This window comes from Microcaecilia unicolor, chromosome 8 (genome assembly GCF_901765095.1).
Source record: "Microcaecilia unicolor chromosome 8, aMicUni1.1, whole genome shotgun sequence".
Classification (NCBI taxonomy): Eukaryota; Metazoa; Chordata; class Amphibia; order Gymnophiona; family Siphonopidae; genus Microcaecilia; species Microcaecilia unicolor.
The window spans coordinates 206636104-206650845 of NC_044038.1; the positions used below are offsets into that span (position 1 = coordinate 206636104).

General features: G+C 45.3%; 1 protein-coding gene across 1 annotated transcript in view; it reads right to left on the reverse strand.

Moving 5' to 3' along the window:
• Positions 1-13747, reverse strand: part of ZNF831 (zinc finger protein 831) — a 63220-nt gene extending 49473 nt beyond the window's left edge. The window contains exons 1-3 of the mRNA XM_030213455.1: positions 10427-13747; positions 7003-7133; positions 1415-1563 (exon numbers count right to left, since the gene is read on the reverse strand). Coding sequence (XP_030069315.1) covers positions 1415-1563; positions 7003-7133; positions 10427-13747 — 3601 coding nt within the window. The remainder of the gene's footprint in view (positions 1-1414; positions 1564-7002; positions 7134-10426) is intronic.
• Between the last annotated feature and the right edge of the window lie 995 nt (positions 13748-14742).

Here is a 14742-nt window from a genome sequence, read left to right on the forward strand (position 1 = left end):
CTTCTCTAGCAACCAGTTCTAGAAGTGATGTGGTAGCCATGTTAGTTCACTTTTAAAGAAAATAAATAGAAATAAAACAAAACAAAGAAAAGAAAATAAGGTTATCCCTTTTTTATCGGACTAACAATACATTTTTTAATTAGCTTTTGAAGGCAATACCTTCTTCTTCAGATCAGAAATGAACAAATGATGACAAATATCAGAATATATATGTGAAACATAAAAGCATTCCAATTACGGAGAAAGCTAAGAGAGGGTAGGGTGGGGGTGGGGGAAACAGGGAGAGATGGATGGGTCACCAGAGAGTGAGAAAGAAGTATAATTTTGTGGTTTTGATAATGTGAGAGGAAACCCAGATATCTGTTAAGTCCTGTCTGGTGGATGTCAAAATATTTCATCATTTAAACTTCAAAGGTGTTACGTTCCTGGATGTTTTTAAAATGTCTTTTTAGGATACTCTTGGTGCTTCGCTTGGCTACACACCCACAGCCCACCCACATGTACACCCCCTTCACAGTTACATGCTAAGAGGGTCTTTTATTAAGCCGTGCTAGCGTTTTTAGCTCGTGGTAGAAATCAGCTGGCAGTAAACACCCATAGGAATATAATGGGCGTCATGGCGTTTACCGCCACTTGATTTCTACTGCGAGCTAAAAACACTACTGCGGCTTAGTGACTCCCTAAGCAATTTGGTGCATAAGTTATGAATAGCGCCTAACATGTATACCTGACAATTATTGGCACCTCTGACATGAGTTTAGCATTCTACAATGTATGTGCACGGGAGCAGAGGCAGATACGATTTGAAAAACATACAGTGAAAAACAGCGAGTTCACTGCTCACTCTAACTTCTGAATTCTGCTCTAAGTGGGAACAATAACAGACACTTCTTAGGGTTTGTTATTAGCCGAACCAATAAGGAGGAAATTGAATAAATGACGCAGAAAGGTACCAGGATAATCCGCACATTTCTCACCTAACTTTGGGCACGAGCAGTTACGCCAACCAAACACTGGTGTAAGTGCTTGTGCCTAACTAATGGCGGTTAGGTGTGCAAATGCAGGTATTCTATAATATCGTGCCTAAACTCTGGGAAGGCCCCAGACCTGCTCGTGCCCCTCCCAGAGCCTCGCCCCCTTTGGAGTTGCACGCTATGAAATTTAGGCATGTGTGTTATAGAATAGGGTGTAGGGCAGACCCCTGCATAAATCCTAATTACGGTCAATTAAGTGCTTGTTAACACCAGTTAGCAACTCATTAGCTAATTAGTTTATGTGCAGATCTGCGATCCACACCCAAACTTACATATCCAACTTTGAGCGATGTATGCAGAATCTGGCTATAAATTAACTGTTGTTATCACAAGCATCAAGGAAGGAAGATCTTGAAAGAGGTACTGCGAAGCTGACTTACCTGTGGTTCGGTACTTTGGGAAGCAGCATCTTCTTTCTTGCTTCTGCCCAGCACGCCTTGCTGGAAGACTGCCCTTACTCGGAAGCCGATGCTGTTTGCACAGACGGTGTGCCTTGAAATGAGCAGACCCAGGACTCTCAGTTCGGTATCTAAGAACATTGAATGTGGGGAATAAGTGCACCTGGCTGAAGAGACCATCAGAGCCTTTGAACATATTACGGTGTAATAACCTCATAACATATATTTTATGCCTCGGATGGTCCTTGTCCCCTCAAAACAATGTCCTATGAAGATGCCCATATGGGCATCTACATGGTTAGTACACACTATTTTTTAGCACATGCTAAAAATACTAACATAGTAACATAGTAGATGACGGCAGAAAAAGACCTGCACGGTCCATCCAGTCTGCCCAACAAGATAAACTCATGTGTGCTACTTTTTGTGTATACCTTACGTTGATTTGTACCTGTCCTTTTCAGGGCACAGACCGTGTAAGTCTGCCCAGCACTAGCCCCGCCTCCCAACCACCAGCCCTGCCTCCCCCCACCGGCTCTGCCACCCAATCTTGGCTAAGCTTCTGAGGATCCATTCCTTCTGAACAGGATTCCTTTATGTTTATCCCACGCATGTTTGAATTCCGTTACTGTTTTCGTCTCCACCACCTCCCACGGGAGGTCATTCCAAGTATCCACCACTCTCTCTGTGAAGAAATACTTCCTGACATTTTTCTTGAGCCTGCCCCCCTTCAATCTCATTTCATGTCCTCTTGTTCTACTGCTTTCTCATCTCCGGAAAAGGTTCGTTTGCGGATTTATACCTTTCAAATATTTGAAAGTCTGTATTATATCATTCCTGTTTCTCCTTTCCTCCAGGGTGTACATGTTCAGGTCAGCAAGTCTCTCCTCCACTAGCATACCATTGTAAAAGACCCCCTTAAAGTCATAAGCTCATCCTCCTCTTTAAAAAAGAAACAGAATCGCTGTTTTAGTGTTCCCTTAAAAGCACAGGTGCAGACTAACAGGGGTCAGATCCTTGCATTGCTTCCAGAATTCATAAACAGAAACACGGTGGCAGGCACAGGAACCCGCTGGCTGACACTGAGGGGGTTGAGGTCCTTCGTGTCAGAGACAGATATGAGCTGGCCAGATCGGGTCTGCAGTGGAAGACAGACCAGCACATGGAAGGGATGAAGGTGAACCATCAAGAAGGTAAGCTCAGCCTCCTTGTGGCCTGGAACAATCTCAGTTGATGAGAGCTTTTGAACTGTCCTGCCTATCGCTAAGGCTGGGGTCGAGCCCAATCCTCAGGTCACATCCAGCCAGTCATGTTTTCAGGAAATCCATAATGAATATGCATGATTGGATGCACTGCTTCTATTATATGCAAATCTATGCATATTCACTGTGGAGATCCTGAAAACCCACCTCGCTGGGTGTGTCTCGAGGAATGGGTTGAGAACCCCGGAGCTAAGTAGCTGTCTTACTTTTTTAAAGAGTTTTTCAACAGTAGGAATAAAGTCACACCCTATTAACATTTAGACAAAGGTCTGGACAAGTTACTGGAGGAAAAGTCCATGGTCTGTTATTGAGACAGACATGGGTAAGCCGCTGCTTGCCCTGGGATTGGTAGCATGGAATGTTGCTACTCTTTGAGATTCTGAATGGAATCTTGCTAATCTTTGGGGTTCTACATGGAATGTTGCTACTATTTGGGATTCCGCCAGGTACTTGTGACCTGGATTGGACACTGTTGGAAACAGAATACTGGGCTAGATGGATATCAGTCTAACCCAGTATGGCTATTCTTATGTTCTTAACGTTACAGCTAAATAGTATCCTATGAGACTGCCCCCAGGTCCTCTCAGGAGTACTGCACTGGAGCAGTTACCAGTGTATGCCCAGTATCATTTCCCATCCTGTTTTATAAAGGGCATAGTTAACATAGCGAGGTCTAGTACACAAAAGAAAACAAAAAGATGTAAAAAAAAAAACAGTTTGTATTAATTAACTCATATCCAGGGACAATTCCAGAATTCATTAGATTAGTTAATATTTATTTATTTATCTATTTTATTTATGACATTTATATCCTACATTAGCCTGAGTAGAAGTCAGGTTCAATGTGGTTACATAACAGTTAGAAAAGGATGAACATGTTCAAAATATATTAAAAGAAAGCAAAATACATCATATAATGTTAGGCCAGTAAAACTTGAGGGGCCAAGACGCGTAGGTGCCTGCGCGCATACAACGCTCATCAAATTAGAACTACCGCCCGGGCTACCGCGTGCCCCAGGCGGTAATTCTAATTTTGACGCGTGTCCAAAATGCACGCAGAAAATAATTTCTATTTTCTACCGTGTGGTGCTAACGGTGTGCAGCAGTGTGCACACGCTGACAATTACCACTGGTTAACGCATGAAACCTTACCGCTAAGTCAATGGGTAACGGTAAGGTCTCAGGCCCAAAATGGATGCGCATCCATTTTCAGTAAAAACAAAAAAAAAGGCCTTTTTAGCAGGGGCGCTGAAAACTTTACCTGCGCGCATCTAGTACATACGTCTACACCAGCACAGGCCATTTTTCAGCGCAACTTAGTAAAAGGGCCCCTGAGTTAGGAACAGATGTAATTAAATACTTAGAGCTTCTTTTACAAAGCCACGTTACCGATTCCTGGTGCGGCAAATGAGAGGAAGCCCATTCAGTTCCTTTGGGCTTCCTCTCATTTGCAGCAGGGAAATCACTAGCACCAGTGGCGTTCTGAGGGGTGCTGACACCCGGGGCGGATCGCTGATGCGCCCCGCCCCCCCCCCAGGTGCAGCGCCCCCTCCCATGCAGTGCAACCCCCCCCTCCCCGGCGAAGGGACACCCCCCCACCCCGGCGAAAGAACCCCCCCCCCCCCCCCGGGTGCACGCCGCTGGGGGGGTGCCGCGCGCCGGTCAGCGTCGTTGGTTTCCATGCTCCCTCTGCATGGGAGCATGGAAACCAACGACGCTGACCGGCGCACGGCACCCCCCCCCCAGCGGCGTGCACCCAGGGCGGACCGCCCCCAACACCCCCCCCCCCCCCCCCTTGGTACACCACTGACTAGCACAGCTTTGTAAAAGAAGCCCTTAGTTATTTAGGCTAAATAACTGAAATATGGAGGAAAACTATGGAGGGCTAGGATTAACAGGATAGACAGGAGTAGTGGAATGAGGTAAAAATTAATGCCATGAGTTTATTCGAGAACAGTGCTTATTTCCTTATAGGCTAGACTGAAGAAGTGAGTTTTCAATAGACTTCAGAATAACAAATAATCATCGGTGCATTTGATGGTTTAGTTAAGGAGTTCCAAATTTTTAGTGCCTTTATATGACAAGTTAGCAGTATGGACTGTTTGTAGGTTACTTTCTTACAATTCGGGAAATGTAGGATAAAATACTGTCTAGATGATTTAGAGGCATTACGTGAGGGTAATTCAATGAGGTTGTTCATGTAATTAGATTGTAAGCTCTGTCGAGCAGGGACTGTCTCTTCATGTTCAAGTGTACAGCGCTGCGTACGTCTAGTAGCGCTATAGAAATGATAAGTAGTAGTAGTAGTATATTGGGGCCGAGCCAAGCACAATTTTGTGAATGAAAGTACATAGCTTGAATGATATTTTATCTTTTATTGGAAGACAAAGCAATAACCAGTTGATAATCTTGTCTTATTGCGAATCTAGTTTATTTGCTAATCTGTTGCTCTCAGCCACTTCATCATACTACTTCACTGTTACTGAAATTCAAACTCTGTATTTTTCATCTAAACTGTAAGCCACACTGAATTCGAGCTTGTTTTCGGGATAATGTGGGATATAAATGTGATAAATAAAATATACCAAGAATGATGGTTGTTGAGACTGTTCTTTAAAAACAGAGATAAATTGTTTATAGGCTTTAAGATTCAAATTTTTCCAGATGTATCGAGAGACACTCAACGTAGACGTAAGCTGTTTCTGTTAATGAAGCCTGGAGTCCTTCAAATAGGTGGAACCTTTTTTTAAGGTATCCACTATCCAGCTCTCAGTGGCCTCAAATATAAGACTGTCTATGCTTCCTCTTTTTCTTATCTTAGCACTCAATCCTGGAACGGACTGCCCCAAGTGGTCAAATTCACCCCAGATCACCCGACCTTTAAGAAGCAGCTCAAGACCTTCCTTTTCGGTAGAGCAAATGCCGTGGGCCCTCCTGGTGTTACATCCCTCTGAGCCACGGCAGCCACATCGACAAATTGTCACCTTCCCCTCTCTCCCTCTCCCTCCTGTTGTTCCTCTTTCCCTTCTCTGACGTTAATTCCTGTATTTTGTATTAATGTTGTTTAATAGACTATTGTACGCCACATTGAGCCTGTCCATGGGCGGGAATAATGTGGGATATAAATGCCCTAAATAAATAAATAAATGTATTATTAGATATAAAACCTTTAAATATGTTTTCTTTGAACCTTCTCACCTATCAGCCTTTCTAGCAACTAAGAGAACTGAAGGAGATTAAGATGAGCTCTTCATTTAATGTGTATCTAGCCCGTGTACCTGGGGTATGGTATGTCCTTTAAACGTTTTCTTATTTTTTTTCCTCTAGTTAATTCTTGGATCCTGAGATATTGTGGACTTGAGTGGTTGCTTAAAACTTTTCTTGGGAAAAAAACATGTATTTTTTTATTTCCTGTGTAGCACTTTTCTGTACAAGTGGAATTGCTTGGAAAGTAATGTAAAACCTTGTATAAAAATAAAAAATAAAAAAAAAACAAGAATGGTGACTCATTCCCACAACTGACAGCATTTATTTCCCTTTGAAAATAAAATTGATCTGCACGGAGTTTTAAAATTACACTATAAGGGCCCTGTTTACTAAGCCGCACTGTAGGCGCGCTTTTTAGCATGCGCTAATGCTAGAGATACCCGTAGGAATATATGGGTGTCTCTAGCATTAGCGTGCACTAATTTTTAGCAAGCGCTAAAATGTTAGCACGCCTACAGCGCAGCTTAGTAAACAGGGCCCTAAGCATTATGTTACGTTATGTTATATTACGTTTATCGAATTTGATATACTTCCTTCTTGGACAGACCACCAAGGTGCTTTACAAGAATTTGTGTAAGAAAGTCTGAAGTGGGGGGTTGGTATACTTTCCTTTTCCAAAGCAAACTACAGGAAGGTGACCAAGAGCACCACAGCCTGTTAAGAGAGGTGTATGGGGGTGAGTAAGTGGGAGACAGTGCATCAAACACACACCTCAGCCTGCCATCCACCTATTTCCCACTCCCCAAGAGGCCACTGCTGTGTTAGGAAGGAAGCTGAGGGCAGGATATCTGACACACTCCTGGTAACCCTGCCTTCCTCCTGCTTTCTCCAGCATTTGAAATCTCACTGAAAAGGCCACATGTTGTCTTCCCCTCCCACCCCCCACTCAGCAGACTTCTCCAAAGGGGGTCTCTGCCCCCATTCAGCCCTCTCGGTAATTTGAAATGTTCAATGTGGCCCTTCGATTGAAAAGTGCTTCAAGGTCATCCTTTCATTTTCTTTAAATACATAGTGATTCTCATTTAAAACTATATCACTCACCGGTTTTTGGTGACTTTAATTTCTTGTAGGTCATCACCCCCGCTGGCTTCATTCCCTGCAAGTTTTTCATTTCTACAAGGAATTTCTCTTCCTTTAGCAAAGGAGCCAGCTACAGATACTGAATTTCCCTGCTGAACGTAACAGATGAAACTTTTAGTACACAGGGTTGATCAGACAAAACATTTTTATCTAATTACCTTCTATGACTAGGTTGCAATAAACTAAATAACATGGGAAAGGAAATTACAAACTGTCTGACCAAAGACCCATCTTGCCCAGTTTCCAGTCTCAAAGCAGCAGGGATTTAGAGGACATGCATCAGAAACAGAGCAAGGGTAGTGCTATTTATATCATCTTGCCTCTCCATCCCACCTTGTCAGAATTCCTAGCAGTCCTGGGTCAGGGCTGCACTAAATATGGGGTGACTTCCTTGGCTGTTATAACAAATATTCTTTGACTAATCTCTCTTCCATACCTAAGCTCAAGGAAGCCTAGCCATTTTACCCAAGAATGTAGCATTTTGTTTCCATTTATACAGAATATAGGGGCTTGGGGTAGGCCTCAACATTACATAACTCGTGAGCTCCATCACTCTATTTCAGCAGAGTTCATAAGCAAATGAACAAACCCCTTAAGACTAGCAGCCATCACCATGTGCTAGAGCAGCTTGTCCCATAATTGAACTTCTGAGTGAAAACCGACATCCCTCAACCTCTCCTGACCACCTGGCATCCTAATGTTGTTAACTCAAACCTCTGATAGTGGTCAACAAGGAGGTGGAAGAATGATGGCAATGGACACTCTGGTATAGTACACAGACGTTTTTTGAACCAAAACCCAAAACCCGACTGCGTCAGGGGTATAATATTAATTTGCCAAAAAACATAGGACTTGCCAAAGATATATTATTGAAAGGAAGAACCTTGGTCTTCCACATCAAACAAAAAAAGTCACTACAAGCCAGTGTGTATGAAAAAGCCGGGAAGAGTGGTCTGAAACGCAAAAAACCCCCCACGTGATTCTACCCTTGACACAGCTTCAGGGAAACAACGGGCTAGCATCAAGGGTAGAATAATTTGGTTTCTTTGTGTTTCAGCCCACTCCTGTTGGCGTTTACAAATTGGCGCTTAGAGAAAACCAATCTATTTTTCTCCATATTCGCTCACGTGTCCTAACCTATTTTCTCAGTAAAGTCAGACCCTGATGATGATGCCAGTCTTGGTTTTTCCAAGGATTAACCATGAATTCTTTTAGAAGAGCATGAATGTCAAGGGAATGTGATAAAGCTGAATCCCATAACTCAACTTGTTCAGATAATGAAAGATCAATAAAATTCAATGGAAGGCTACAATCCTGCACAAATTTTACAGGATGTATTCTAGATACCAAATAAACTTTTTAGAATTTTATAGGATCTACCAGTGGATTCACAGGAAGTGAATCTTGTACATAAACCAGACAATGACAAGGAAGTGGTCTGACTCCTGACAAACAGAAAGCCATATATAGGGAGAAGAAAGTGAAAATTAAATCCAATAAATGAACCTCTGATTGAGAGATGCGTGCAATTTGTTGCGTAAAATCTAGGCCACTCATAAAAAGAACAAAGCCCTTATCTCTTGAAGATAATGGTAAATCAAAATGGTCATTAAAGGCCCCAATACACAGAGGCTGGGATATAAGGCTGTCGTGTCCAAAATTAACTGAAACAAAGAATCCCATTTCCCAACTAATAAATTTTGAGGAGAATAAATTAACAGAAAAATACAATGGTGAACTTGTCAACAGTCTGCAAAGTAAAAACTCATCAAAGGGATGTTCAAGAGAAATCTGATTTATCGATAAGGAAGCCATGTAGAAAATTGCTAGACCATCACCTCTGTGGTGCTCTCCGTGCCAGAAGAAGCAAGAACAGCTTAGCAGGCGTGCATTCTTCAAATAGGTTCAGTCGCCTTTTGTAAATACAAAAGAAGGTACACTGCTAACATCAAAGAAATCTTATTTTATTTTTTGGCAAATTGATATTATACCCCTGATACAGGCATCTGCTGAAACACGGCCACATCGGGTTTTGGTTCAATAAACTTGTATGCATCATCCTGATGTTTCAATTGCCATCGTTCTTCCACTCCTTGTTGACTATTGTTTGTCTTCTTCTGCTTCTCCTTTGGACCTCAAACCTCTGACACCCTGTACTATCAAACATATAAATGGCGAGTGACTGTACTCACCCGCAAATGCGCAGTAGAGACTTCCCTCTCTGCCCCGCCCCGCGTCAATATGTGATGATGGGGGCGGAACAGAGAGGGAAACTGCACGAAGGGGAGGGAGGGAACCGCCGACGTCGCTACCGCTCCCCCCCCCCCCCCCCCGAGGTCATCACTACCGCTCCCCCCACCCGGAGTCGCCGCCGCCGCCCCCCCCCCCCCCCCTCCACCCGGCCCGAGCACTCTCTTCGGTATTGAACTTACATCGCCAACACGCAGCAGGCAGATCAGCTGAGCTCCCGTCGGCCTTCCTTCCCTGCCTGTGTCCCGCCCTTGCCGACGTTACGTCACACGAGGGTGGGACACAGGCAGAGAAGGTAGGCCGACGGGAGCTCTGCTGATCTGCCTGCTGCGTTTCGGCGACGTAAGTTCAATAGCGAAGAGAGGGCCCAGGCCGGGTGGAGGGGTGGCGGCTAGTGTAAAATAAAGCAGGAGTGGGCGCGATTTCTCATACATCAAAATATAAACACTGCAATCACAGGACTAAAGGACCTCTCCATTCTCAGTATCTGCAGCCCAAGATACAGGGGCCCTTTTACTAAGGTGCACCGAAAAATGGGTTGCGCTAGTGTAGGCACAGAGCCATTTTTCAGCGTGCCTGTAAAAAAGGCCTTTTTAAAACTTTTGCCGAAAATGGACTTGCAGCAAGATAAAAATTGGTGCGCATCCATTTTTGGGTCTGAGACCTTACGGCCAGTCATTGACTTAGAAGTAAAGTCTCACGCGTTAACCGTGAGGTAATCGTCTACACGCATAGAATGACGATTACCGCCCAGTTTCTGCCGCGCGCCAGAAAACTAAAATAGTTTTACGGCGCGCGTAGCAGACACGCATCAAAAATGAAATTACCGCGAGGGCTACGCGTTAACTCCAAATTGACGCACGTTGGGCTCCTTAGTGGCTCAGAACACATTTAGATTAACCAGTACCTGTTTTTCAAATTCTTACTGAATGCGTTCTAAGCATCATTTCAAACTTCCAAAGTCTATCTTACCTGTAAATTAATTTAAACAGAGTTCAATACTGTCTCACGTTCTCTCCCACTTTTGACATGTCTCAACTTCAATTTAGTATGATAACTTTTTAAAACCTTCCATGAAATCTCCACTATATTAAAACAGCCCCACACACACACAATAAAATGAAAATTATTATACCCTTTCTTTTTGCAGACTGGCAGAAACCAGTGTCTTCGGATTTCCAGTCGTTGTCAAGCCGGGACTCTCACATTTGCCAGTGTTTTTTGGGTCAAGAACGAAAGCATCATGTCTGGACAATGGACTTTGCTTATTCCTGCTACAAACCTGCGAACAGTGTGCAAAGTGGCTCTTCTCTTTCTGTACTGTGGGTAGCGGGAGATTCCTGGTTAAACAGCACCAGGTAATCCTAGGCTCGGTGTTCAAGCACGGGAAGGAGGCCTTTGTGTCTGGGACCTTGTTGTTGCCTGAATGAAAAGTCAGACTCCTGTTGGGAAAGGAACTGCTGCCTCGCTGCTGAGTGGTAACTGTGTGACAATAAAAACTGCCAAAGTAATGGTTAAAATAGCTGGGCATCTCAGATTTGCACACAGAATACTTTGAGCTCTGCGGAGCATGAATAAAGCTATTTGGGCATGTGTCTCCTGCTTCCCACTGATCTTCAGGGGGCTTTTTGTTGTGCTCAGTGGAGTTGCCTTTACTTGAGCAGGGAGCTACTATGTACACATTGCTTGCTTTCTGCAGGTGCTGACTCTCTCCCACGTCACTGGAAGATATAATAAAGCTACAGTTATAACCAGGAGAAAGGGGCAGTACTTCTCTACTGTTTTCTGCTGATTTGGTCTCTGGCCTTATGTTTTCTACTTTACTTTTTATTTGATCTAAGTTCTCCTGTACATATGTGTCTCTTACCAGTCCCTTTAGTACTGACTCATGCACTGGCTGGGGTTGCAAAGGAAATAGAAAGGTAGGGGCAGGCCCAGCGCTGACTGGTGCACTTGGGATGCTACAAAGGCCTTTGGTGATCGCAACTGGACCAGAAGCAGCAGGTACCATTTCTTTCTCCAGTGGATGTGAAAGTGCATCAGCATGAGGCAATCTGAGAAGATATTTTGGAGAAAATGTTTTTTCTACAGGTGGGGACCCTGGGCAGTTCTGGGAGGGTGCAAGGCTCTTTCCATCGTCCTCTGATGAGTGGTTTAAATTATAAGAACTACACCCCTCTCCTTGCTTTGTGGATACCTGGTCATTCTCTCTTGGTGGTGCAGATCCCTGAAAAGCAGAACAGAATGTGGATAACAAGGTGTCAGCTGAGCCTAAAACGTGTTTCAAGTTAACCCAGTTATCCAATAATTCTGTGCGATTTTTGACTTTTTGTTCATCTTCAAAGCTCCCAATATAGGAATCAGCCTGAGTCCCTGTTGATTTCTTTCCTTCATTTTCAATGCTTATTGTTGATGCCAGAGAGTCATTATAAGCATCTATTGGAATGGTTCCATCTGTTCCACTGCTCTGCTCTTTACTGGGACCTGGTTGGACAGAGGAATTATCTGCGCTCTGCAGCTCCTCCACTTTCAACTTTTTTCTCTCTGATGGTAACTTTTCAGATTCCTGGTCATTCCCTTGATGGCTACCATTGTCATGGAGCGTCAAAATCATCTGTGTTTGGTGGCAACCTTCTTGGGCATTCCTTTCTCCATGACAGCATGCCATATTGGCTAGATTTTGATTGAGGACATTGAGGTCAGTCTGTTCTTCAAGATGAGAGTGCTGTAAATTAACACTGACAAGAAACGCTTTGTCGGTATCTATCAACTTTTTGCTTGGTAGGTCTGATGCCTGCTGAAAATCGGAGGCTGGTGCATTGGTACTGCTTGGAGAGGAAGATCGTTGACCTGAATGGACTGCAACCAGGGCCTTTTGTTCTTGGACTGAACAGGTTCTCTTTTCACGCTTTTCTCCGGGATCTGTCGGCCGAAAGATTTCCATTAGTTCTGTAAAGCCACCATGAGTAAGCTGACTGCTACTAGAAACGTCATCAGACTGTGCTGTCTTGGTAAGTGCAGAGGAAATTTCCACTGAAGGAAGGAGACTTCCATGGTTGGGGACACCACCATCTGTGTACTGGCCAACAGCAATGGTCCGGGTCAGTTTTTGATGATTAGGAACCGAGGCTGTGAGCTCTTTACTGCAGATTTCACCATGTTTCTGCTTCTTTGCACTTTCACTGTCTGTCATTTTTTGATACAGTTTTTTGAATGTTTCATCTCCATATATTTGCCACTTTTCCTGTGAAAACATTTTGAGTTTCTTTTGGCTGCCTTTTTTACTGGCTGTTTTGCATTTGGCTGCTGACGCCTCCCCTTTCTGTTTCTTGCCATCTGGCTTCCCTTCCGAGGGAGGGTGATCACTGGAATTGCTCAGCTGCAACTCATCCACAGCTGCCTGTCTCACCAGCCCTCGAGGATGGCTAATAGGAAAATCAATGGAAGGGGTGGACATTTGGTTGATGCTGTGTAGCAAACTGGAAAAACTGTTATTTAGGGGATTCTGAGTCAGGAATGGGGACTTGGAGCTTCCTAGCTTCTCTTGCAGGGTCCTTGTGCCCTCCACAAATGGCATCGAATTGCTCCTGGCCACGGGCACACAGTCAATGGTGGTGGAAAACTGGGTGGGCACAGAATGAAAGAACAGAGGCTTGGTTTTGCCCAGGGGCATCAAGCTGGACTTGGCTGCAATGAGGGCTGCTGTTTTTTTCCTGGTGCCATCCAGGGGCTTGATGTCGAAATGGAAGGAGTCCTTGTAGGTGTAGGGCATGGGTAGATCGAGGCTGCCCTGTTTCGAGAGAGCCGTCTTGCGAGGGCGGACGTTGTCCAGCTGGGTGTCATCCACCAGCGCTTTATTGTGCGAGATGAGCTTGGCGATGTGCTCCTCCAGCCTTTTCCTGTCGGGACCCTCGGCCTCGGGGAGGCTCTGCTCAGAGAGGCCGTGTAGGGGGCTGCCGCCCCCCCAACCCTGCAGTTCGGCGCTGTCAGCGTGGGACAGGTATCCTGAGTCGGTGCTCTCGCACTTGCGGACGGCGCTCCTATCCGATGATCGGCCCCCAGGCTGCTGCTGCTGCACTTCCTGCTCCTGGTCCTCGTGCAGGCCGGGCGCCGCGAGCCGGGCGTTGTGCACGTGCGTCTGCGTGCGCCGATGCTTGTACAGGTTGCTCTGGGTCTTGAAGGCCACGCGGCAGGTAGTGCACGGGAAGGGCCGCTCGCCCGTGTGCGAGCGCACGTGCTTCTCCAGCACGCTGGGCTTCAGGCAGTCGCGGCCGCAGTGCGGGCAGAGGTGGCGGCCGCTGCGGGCCTGGGCCGGGCCCGGCTGCGCCAGGGCGATGTTCAGGGTGACTGGCTGCAGCTGCAATTGGTACACGGGCACTGTCAGAGCCTTCACGTAGACGGCAGGGGCCGGCGGGGGGCTGAAGGTGGCGGTGCAGCCAGTCCTCTCCGCCTCCATCGCTCAGGCGTCTTGCATTGTGGCTGTCAGCAGGCGGCGGGGCTGTGTGAGGAACAGATGGAGGGAGAGAGAGTCAGATCTTTAACCAGAAGCAGTGGCTTATTGCATCAGGGTTGTGTAAAAAGAAGAGCGTTCTATGCAGTGCATTTTTCTAGCGAAAAAAGGTGCCAGTACTCAAATGCCAGGCCACCCTTCAGGGGTGGAGTGATCACTGAGACCCCCCTGCAAGTCACAAAATCTATGACAAAGCAGAATTGGTGTGCAGAGCCTGAGCTCTTTCATTAAAACTTGGGGACTATGGGTCAAATTTAGCAGACAATGGAAAAGCCCCCCCCCCAAGTACCCCCTCAAAAAAAGCCCTGGTTCTATGGACGATCAGAGGCTTGTCATTGCCCTGCTAGTCCATGTAACACTTATCAACCCAGTTCTAGGAAACCATGCTGAGTCCCTGTCTGCCCACAGCAGCCAGTCAAGGTCATCATTTCAAAGCACCCCTTGGAACTAAACTGAGTAGTGCTGAAACCAGTAAAAAAGGACTCAAAAAACGGGGTCTTTCTTAAATCAGATGATCGAATGCAGCTGTACTGGGCCTGCAGAGGAACAGAAGGCAAGGGTATGTTAAATGCGTCCACATAGGAATGTGCATTTATGAGCATGCAACCAGTCTGTATGAGCCCTTAAACATCTAAGTGTGCACAAATCATTTGTATATGCGTGCATTTAAGAACTAATGTGCATATAGTCGACTTGCATGCACAGTAAATGCAAACTGTGGAAAAACACACAAACATAACAAAAATCTAATTTAAAACAAAGATCACATTTTGGGGGGCCATGTACACTAGAGAATGACACGGAGACAATGTTTGGCCCCATCCCCATGGGTTCTGTCTCCATCCCGTCCCTGTTCCATTCCCAATGGGCGCTGTCCTCATCTGCAGAAGCCTCAAACAATTATAATTTTATATTTAAATCTTTTTATTAAAGTACAAAAA